Source organism: Pseudophryne corroboree, chromosome 3 (assembly GCF_028390025.1).
Source record: "Pseudophryne corroboree isolate aPseCor3 chromosome 3, aPseCor3.hap2, whole genome shotgun sequence".
Lineage (NCBI taxonomy): Eukaryota > Metazoa > Chordata > Amphibia > Anura > Myobatrachidae > Pseudophryne > Pseudophryne corroboree.
This window is the reverse complement of record NC_086446.1, coordinates 61,194,302-61,204,102: the sequence shown is the minus strand read 5'-3', so window position 1 is coordinate 61,204,102 and position 9,801 is coordinate 61,194,302. Positions and strand designations below refer to the sequence as shown.

Genomic DNA, 9,801 nt, shown 5'->3' with positions numbered 1-9,801 from the left:
GAAGTCCATGTATATCATGCTTGCTCTTTTATTGTATGTATTTGTTCTTTTTGATGATATACTGTACTTTCATTGTTGTATCTTGATATTTTTGAAAAACCCAATAAATACATTAAAATAAACAACCTATAGGATCTTTAGTTATGTTGGGCACATCTCTTGCTAATGCCATCTGATCCGTATGGTACTAAGGCTTGTACCAGTGGCCTTGTCTGGCTGGCATTGTGACTTCTGCAGGTGAGGTGCTGGTGTATATGAGGTACAGTGGTGTGGGTGACTTAGTGTCAGAGGCTGCACCAGCTACTCCTTCATAGGAGGGTGGTGCTGAGGGAACAACCACATTATGTCTTTTGCTGTTACAATCTTTACAACTTCTAGTATCTTTCTTGGGTGCCATGTATGGTACCCCAAATTTGCAAGGTTTACATTCCACAGACTCTTCTGGGTTAAGTGTCAGAAGTCTGCGGTCTTAATTGTGCCTTTGATGTCCGTGCACAGGGTATGCAAGAATCTCAGTGGGACCTCCAGATGATAAATCCAGGATAATAACTGTCTTGGATCAATGGCGACCAGAGTTCTATATGTGTGTCAGAAACCCCATTGAGTATCAGCGCTGAGAGAGAACGGACACGTTCACACTAGGTCGCGTCAAAACAGTTTCTAATTTATTCTGGGCGATATCAAGCATTATATGCGTTTTTAAACAAAGAAGTGCATAGAATAATCATAGAGTAACATAGTGAATGAGGTTGAAAAGAGGCAAAATGCCCATCGGGTTCAACCTGTATTCTGTATTAAGCTGAGTTCATTATAATGTACCTGCTGAAGTAATTTTTTTATGACTAATTAACAACTATAAATCATGTTCCTCCCAGATTAGGACTGTCAATATTTTAAAGGCTTTAACCTTGGATATCTTTTTCAGTCAGAAATGCATCCAATCCGTTTTTTAAATGCATTTACAGAGTTAGCCATTACCACCTTCTCCGGCAGGGAATTCCAAATCCTTATTGCCCTTACTGTGAAGAACCCTTTCCTACATTGTGTACAGAATTTTCTCTTCTCTAGCCTCAGCGAGTGCCGACGTGTCCTATACAGAGTTCTTTTAACAAACAAATCCTCTGATAACTCTTTGTAATGTCCCTTTACATATTTTAAGATATTAATAATGTCTCCTCTTAGATCCCTCTTTTCCAGTGTATACATATTAAACCTAGTAAGCCTTTCCTCGTTATCCAGTCCCTCTAGCCCTTTAATCAATTTAGTAGCTTGCCATTGAACCCTTTCAAGTTCCCAGATATATTTTTTATAATGCGGTGCCAAAAATGGAGCACAATATTCCAGGTGCGGACGTACCAATGATTTGTACAGTGGCAGGATTACACTCTCGTCCCTTGTCTCAATTCCTCGTTTATACATGCTAGCACCTGACTTGCCTTCTTTGCTGCACTTTGACATTGTATACTGTTATTAAGCCTATTATCAATGAGTACCCCCAAATATTTTTCCAATACTGTGACCCCTAGATTTTCCCCATTTAATATGTAGGATGCAAGTTTGTTTTTAGTCCCAAAATGCATGACTTTGCATTTTTCTATATTGAGCCTCATTCTCCATTTAGAGGCCCAGATATCAAGTTTAGATAAGTAATTCTGTAGTGACTCCACATCTATTTCTGAATGAATTACCATACACACTTTAGTATCATCTGCAAAGATTGACACTGTGCTTTCCAGGCCTATTTCTAGGTCATTGATAAATATGTTGAACAGTAGTGGCCCAAGTACAGACCCTTGTGGTATTCTGCTGACTACTGGTGCCCAGCTGGAGAACATCCCATTGACCACTACTCGCTGTACCCTGTTATCCAGCCAGTTACTTATCATTGTACAAATAGTTTTTTCTAGGCCAAGCACCTTTAATTTGATGATCAGTCTCCTGTGAGGCACTGTATCGAAGGCTTTTGCAAAATCTAAATAGACCACATCCACTGCTTCTCCCTTAAGATTGTCGCTCACTTCCTCATAGAAGCTTACTAAGTTAGTTTGACATGATCTGTCCCTCACAAACCCATGCTGGTTCTTGCTAATAATCTTAGCGGTCTGCAGATACTCCTGTATGCTATCCCCTAAAATTCCTTCCAATATCTTCCCCACTATAGATGTCAAACTAACTGGTCTGTAGTTCCCAGGATGATTTTTAGTTCTGTTTTTAAATAATGGCACTACCTCAGCTATACGCCAATTCTTCGGTACCATGCCTGATCTAATTGAACTAGTGATAATCAAGTCTTGCTAGTTGTGACCTAAGCTCCATAAGAACCCTCGGGTGAAGTTCACCTGGGCCAGGTGATTTAATAATCTTAATTTTGCTTAGTCTCTGCCGGACTACTTCCTCCATTAAACAAGTATCTAGTCACGAATCATTACTGTCATTGTCATTATGCACTACTCTCACTGTTAGTTCTTCTCTGGTCAACACTGATGAAAAAAATATGTTCAGTATTTCCGCTTTTATTTCGTCATCATTTATCAATGCTCCCAATTCATCTTTTATTGGACCTACGTTCTCCTTTTTTATCCTTTTACTGTTTATGTGTTTAAAAAACTTTTTAGGATTGGTTTTACTCTTTATAGCGATTTGCTTTTCGTTTTGAATTTTAGCCGCTCTTATTACTTTTTTGCATCTTTTATTGCATTCCTTGTAGTACTGGAATGACTCCTCCTTTCCATTAGATTTAAATGCTTTGAAAGCACGCTTTTTTTTATCCATTTCTTTGAGTTTAGTGCTCCTGCGTTTACTGCCCATTGGAATTAATTTGTTAATATTGCTATCTAGCAACCCTTTTCAAGCATCCCACATTTCCGTACTTTTCTTGCCATGAAACAGAACTTCCCAGTCAATGTCATTTAGTGCACGTCTCAGCATACTCAAGTTAGCTTTTCTAAAGTTAAATGTTTTGGTTGATCCCTTATAGCTTTGTTTCTTGAAACTGATCGAATGTGTTCATATAGTATCACTGTTTCCCAAGGTCTCCCCAACTTTAGTGTTTGATATAATGTCCACATTATTGGTAACTAGATCCAGAATAGTTTTACCTCTAGTTAGGTCCTCGACTAATTGAGACAAGTAGTGAACCTTTAACGTAACAAGTACAAAGGAACATTAATACAGAAAAACCCTTATCTGGTAGTTATGTCTGAGATGGGAGAACTGTGTAGTGAAGTTTTAACTTCTGCACCTGGCTGCCTCCTACTTATCTGTTGCTCATTGTTCTATGTATTGTGAAGGTCACCACTATATTTTATATACATACATTCCAACACTATGAAACTAATGAAATTACTTATTTGGTTACTGTCAGAAATCATTTCTTGTGTTCTGAATAATGAATTTACTTAAAGCTGTATTACATAAAGTAATGTGATTGCCTTTAAAGATGGAGTCTGTATGGGCAACTCTTAGATCAGATATATCAATATATATATATATTTTTTCTGTGCATACTGTTCTGTGCATCTTATATTGTATATTACATATAAACTAGTGAACCAATTGTGTACCCTATCTGTTTTTAACGTCAAAGTATTTATTCCTTGGTAAAATATTTAGGAGGCAGCATATGCAGGTTCACATCTCCTACTGTTATAGTATGGTAGCACAGGTGGACTCCATATAAGTCTTACCTTCTCCTGACTGGCATGGCTGCAGTCCTGATGTATTGATGTCTGGATGCACAGAAGTCTGGCGCACTCTTAATGGATGTGAGCCCCACTCCGTCCAATGGATAATAGCAGGATTTCTGGGGAAAGGGGAGTTTTCAAATGTTAGATTTAAAAAAACAACCCAAAGAAAACATACAAAAGCAAAATACAAACAGTAGCTTTAGCCTCACATGCCCCTCTGTGCAGCAGCTTCTCAGTCACATACCTTCTGCCGAGCAGCTTCTCAGTCACATACCTACTGCCCAGCAGCTTCTCAGTCACATGCCCCACTGCCCAGCTGCTTCTCAATCACATGCCCCTCTGCCCAGGAGCTTCTCAGTCACATGCCTCTCTGCTAAGCAGCTAAGCAGTCACATGCACCTCTGCCAACCAACATTTTTGCTTATATGCTCTTCTGTCCACCAGATTTTCTACCAGATGCCACCCTTGCCTACTTGCTTTTCCCATGTGTCCTCTCTGCTCACAGGCGTTCCCACACATGCCCGTCAGCCTGCTTTCCTCATATCCCGCTTTACCCAGCCGCTTTCAGTCAAATTTTTTTTCACATTTATTATAAAAAAACAGCATATTCTGTTGTACAATTGGAAATGCCCTTCTTTCCACCAGCTTTTTCCCTTACATGCCCTTCTGCCCACCAGCTCTTCTGCCATGCCTTCCCTGACTCACAGATTTTCCACTTACATGACTACTCTGCCAACCAGCTTATCCTTTCATACCCACTCTACCCACCAGCTTTTTCTCACATGCCCCAATCTACCATCCAGGATTTCCACATATAACCCCTCTGCCCATCAGCAATTGCTACTATATCCCATTTTCCACCAGTTATTCTTTACCTGCACCAGCTTTTCCTTACATTCTGCCTTACAGCTGAAACTAGAGCTTTTACAGAGTGGTTCAAGATAACATGTTCTTATTCCTCCAGCTCTTATACTGTAGGTAGAAATGTGCATCGGCCCGTTTTTGGTGGTTTGGATTTTAATTCATCGTTGGGCTTTGGTTTTGGATTCGGTTTCACCAAAACTGACTGACAAGTTTTGGTTTTAGTTTTGGATCTGTTTTTTTGTAAAAATTTTTAATAAAAACTGCTAAAATAACATAATGTGGGCCTTTTTATTCCTACACTATTTTAACCACAATACCATTCAATACCAGTCACAATATTGTTTTCATCCACTTTAGGCCAAAGGCTGTAGCAAGCTGGCTGGTTACTAGTGGCAGAGCAGAGGCACAAACATGCAGCAGTTTATAGCACAGCTATGAAACACTGCCAAACAACAGTGCAGAATAGAAAAGTGGTGCAAAATGGAAATGTCCTTGTGCTCTCCCAGCCACCCTTATGTTGGATATTAAAAAAACACATGCACAGTGTAACAAACCAAGCACTTCAGTGAAAGAGACTGACTTTTTTGTGGCTGAAATGCTTGGTTTGTTATGGCCCCCACAAAATAAACTAACAATGGGGCTTAAAGCAGCTAAGCTAACAGTGCTGTCAATGATCTCTACAGTGGTAAGATTTTGTTGTCATTATCATCCTCCTCCTCCTCACCCTCATGTGTTTACATTATCTTCACACAATATTGATTCATCCCCACTGGAATCCACCATTACAGAAGTCTCTGTACTTTGATGTAATTGCTAGTATAGGTCTTCCTTGTGAAATTTGAAGTTCATTTTTATTAACATAATCTTTTCTATATTTTGAGGAAGTAGTCTGCTATTTCGATTGCTGACAAGGTTCTCGGCTGTGCTGAAAACTAGAGAGTACACACTGGAGAGTGGGCAGCTCAAGTAACGCAAAGTGAATTTTTCCTCCTAGTTCTGAAAGGAAACTGTGACATGCCTATTGGTACAGTGTCATTTAAATAATCCTCCACCATTCTTTGGATGTTAAATGTATTAAATGGAGTTACTATAGTGGTGTCACTAATTTTGGGAAATTGTTCTAGACCCGACCAGATGTCAAAATGCCTCACCACTGGGTATCTTGGGAAAGCTCAGTTTTTCCCTGGCAGCAAAAGTTGCTGGAGAAACTGAAGTAGGACATGTTGTTGTGTTATGTACCACTTAAGCTGCCAATTTGCCTACCAGGAGCTCTTTGCATCTCTTTTGATCTGGGTCAGTTGTGAAGAAAGACATGAAGTATGACTTAAACCTTGGATCAAAAAGGTCGCCAAAATGTAGTGGTCCAATTTCAAGCAATTGACAACCCTTGGATCCTGCCAAAATGAATAAAGTACTTGATCTACAAGTCCAACATACTCAGCGCAATTGCTTTGTTTCATCTCCTTCTTCAATTTCTCAAGCTGATTTTCCAAAAGTCTAATTATGGTAGTCACCTGATTCAAGCTAGCAGTGTCTGCACACAGGTTGCTACTTCAAATGGTAACAGCATCTTGCACAACACGGAAAGTATTATCCACTGCGATGTGCACTTCACCTCCTCTCCCAATGTCATGTCTTGTTGTGTAGCTTTGGTTGACTTATTCCTGTTCCTCCACCCATTAAAACAAATACAGGCTGGAATTCCCCTTTTTGCTACCTTTTGCTTCAGTTGGTGGCAGGGTACATTGAACAGTTCTTGCAGGTACTGCAGTCTTCTGATTGCAGCTGCTGAATGGCAAAAATACATTTCATGCAAGACAGCATCTACTGCACACCTCTGTCATTTAAAAAAACGACTCTGTACAACCAAGTGGATTGTGTGAACAAAACATGGGATGTGTTTGAATTCACCCAGCTGTAATGCTCTCACAATATTTGTGACATTTTTAGAAATCCCAAAACCTGTGGAGAGTAAAAGTGGGGTGAGCAAGTTTGCTATGCCATCCCTTAGTTTTTTTAAGAGGTTGTCAGCATTATGTCTTTTAGTGAAGCCGGTGATACAGACGTTTTTAACGTCCTGGTACAAGCAAGGAATTGCTCTTCTGGTAAAATGGAACTGGGATGGAAGTTGGGACACAGGACCTCAATTAACTGTGTAAAACCCACTGCATTAGTGGTGAATATTGGACACAGATCTAATACTAGCATAGCCATCATGGCGACAGAGATCTGCTGTGCTACTGGGTGACAATGTCATACTTGCCACCTCTTGTAAAGGATTGTTTTGCAGTCAATTGTTTTTTTTAAACTAGCACTATGGCCAGGATGTAATGAAGACTGAGTTTGACAGCCGTGCAGGATGCCAGCCGAACCCGGACATTTTTTGGAAAGGACAAACATGCACAAGACTACCACATGCCTTTTACATGATTGTCCCTTTAAAAATATGTCTGAGTTTGGCCGGCATCCCGCACGGCTGCCAAACTCAGATATCATTACATTCCGCCCTATTATTCTTCTTGGTCCCCTTCTGGGATGAAGATCCATCCCCAGCAACAGCAGGCCTAGCACTTAAGGATTCTTCTGAGGAATCCTGGATAGGGGAGGAGTCACCTTGCCTTATCAAATTGGATGCAGGTCTACTTATGATCATCACTGAGGATTTTGAGGATGACAGTGTTGGTGGTGGGATCTAGTTGAGAGAAGGGAGCTAGCTGATGCTGGAGTGCTTGTTTTTTTAGCATAGGTTTCTGATGTTTACAAAAACTTCATGAACTTGCTGCAAGTGACATAACAGGGAGGCAGCTCCTAGATGGTTAACGTGCCTACCTTTGTTTACTGTGGCCTACAATTGTTATCAACATTTGGGTAAAAAAAATTTGATCCTATGCCCTGGCAGAAGGCAGAAGAAGATACCTGACTGACAGTTGCAGAACCACCACTCATAAATAAGCTTTTCAGCATGAATGGGCTTTTCCTTGCCACTGCATGTGGTGAATGACATTTTGGCAATTTAATGTTTTTCTAATAAACTTTCCTTTTATTACAGTTTTTTTTTTTCTTTAACACTGTACACTGTAACCTTAGGTATCGGCTTTAATAGATAACGTTGAGGGAACACGTATTGTCATGATTGGTGGTAGCAGCTAAAGCGCTTTTATTTGGTTGCTGCTCCTGATCATTATCCATATCGATGATCACAAAGAAGTAGTACAAACTATAGAACAATGGGCCTAATTCAGACCTGATCGCTCGCTAGGGTTTTTTTTGCACTGCTGCATGCAGATAGTCGCCGGCCATAGGGGAGTGTATTTTTGCTTTGCAAGTGTGCTATCTCATGTGCAGCCTAGCGGTACAAAATGTTTGTGCAGTTTCTGAGTTGCCCAGAACCTACTCAGCCGCTGCGATCACTTCAGCCTGTCCGGGTCCGGAATTGACGTCAAACACCCACCCTGCAAACGCTTGGTCACGTCTGCATTTTCCCAAACATTCCCAGAAAACGGTCAATTGACACCCACAAGCGCCTTATTCCTGTCAATCTCCTTGTGATTGGCTGTGCAAATGGATTCTTCGTACAATCCATCGCCCAGCTTTGTACCCGTACGATGCGCCTGCGCATTGCGGTGCATACACTTGCGCAGTTCTGACCTGATCGCAGCACTGCGAAAAATGCTAGCGAGCAATCAGGTATGAATGACCCCCAATATATTTTTGTTTTACTACTTTTTTGGGGAAATGACAGCTCACACTGCAGGGTATCACAGCGCCTATATAAGGCAAGTCCAAACTGCGGCCCTCCAGCTGTTGTGAAACTACATATCCCAGCATGCCCTGACACAGTTTTGCTGTCAGAGAATGCTAAAGCTGTGTCAGGGCATGCTGGGATGTGTAGTTTCTCAACAGCTGGAGGGCCACAGTTCGGACATGCCTGGCCTATACAGTACATACAACCATTTGTAAAAAAATAAAAAATAAACGTTTTTTTTTTTTGCAAATGACAACTGACACTGCAGAGTCACATTGCTTATATTTATGTAAATGCGGTGGGGTAAGGCCTGCAGAGTCACAGTGCAGCACCATTGTGACACACACACAATATATTTAACTAATAATAATAATAATAATAATAATAATAATACTAATAATAACAATAATAACAATAACAATAATAATAATAATAATAATAATAATAATAATAATAACTAAATTCCTGCACTACACAAAATAATAAACAAAGACTTGCTAACTGCCTGTACTGTAATCTATCTGGCCAATATTAACAAAACCAAGGAGCCTGAGGGTACTGGAGTTGACAGATATCTCAGTAGCACTGGAGTGGATGGACACTGAACAGATACAATATATATATATATATATATATATATATATATGTGAGCAGCACTTCAGTGGATGGGCACTGGGCAGATACTGTATCTACTGTACGTCAGCAGCACTGGAGTGGATATACAATGAACAGCTGTACGTCAGTAGATCTGGAGTGGATGGACAATGGACAGATACTATATATAAGTCAGCAGCACTGGAGTGGATGGACAATGGACAGATACTATATATAGGTCAGCAGCACTGGAGTGGATGGACAAAGCACAGCACAGAAGCAGTCACTGGTGTGGATGGACACAGCACAGCAGCAGCCACTGGAGTGGATGGATGGAGGACCACACAGCAGCGTAGATCTGCTGGAACTGGTGCCCAAATCACGACAGCAGGGTTTTATATAGATCTGACGTCAGGTGATGTTTTGACTAATTTTGAAGTTTGGAATCAGTGGTGGATCCAGATTCCTCAGACTGGGTACATTGAGGTGGGCTCGGTTCTCAAGTGATAGGATGTGCACTGATAGCGACATTTCCACATTCTACAGAGAAGGACAGATAGCACCTCTACTCTATTGGACTTAATTATATTTGCCCCATTCCTAGCTCTGAGTCTTCACTTCAGAGTTGTGTACTTCAACTAATAATCATGCCACAACGCTGTCAAAGTTAGTGTGACTGTAACTGGACATTGCAGCTGGGAAGAACCACCATGTTGGAATAATTGACCGTTACTGTGATATAGGACTGCACAACACTTTATAAAAGTGGACAGTGAGTGCTGGTGTTGGAAATGGTAGGGTTTGTAGGGTGGCCCCCACAATTTATTCAACCTAGATTACCTACAAACATTAATCCAACCCTGGTTTAGCCCTTGAATTCAAGTCTGGACCTGAATTTATGGGACAGAAGCT

At 40.7% G+C, this 9,801-nt stretch overlaps 1 protein-coding gene across 1 annotated transcript in view; it reads right to left on the bottom strand.

The window, feature by feature from the left end:
• LOC135054727 (NACHT, LRR and PYD domains-containing protein 3-like) overlaps positions 1 to 9,801 on the bottom strand; it is a 268,241-nt gene that overhangs the window by 1,073 nt on the left and 257,367 nt on the right. The window contains exon 13 of the mRNA XM_063958023.1: positions 3,687 to 3,802. Coding sequence (XP_063814093.1) covers positions 3,687 to 3,802 — 116 coding nt within the window. The remainder of the gene's footprint in view (positions 1 to 3,686; positions 3,803 to 9,801) is intronic.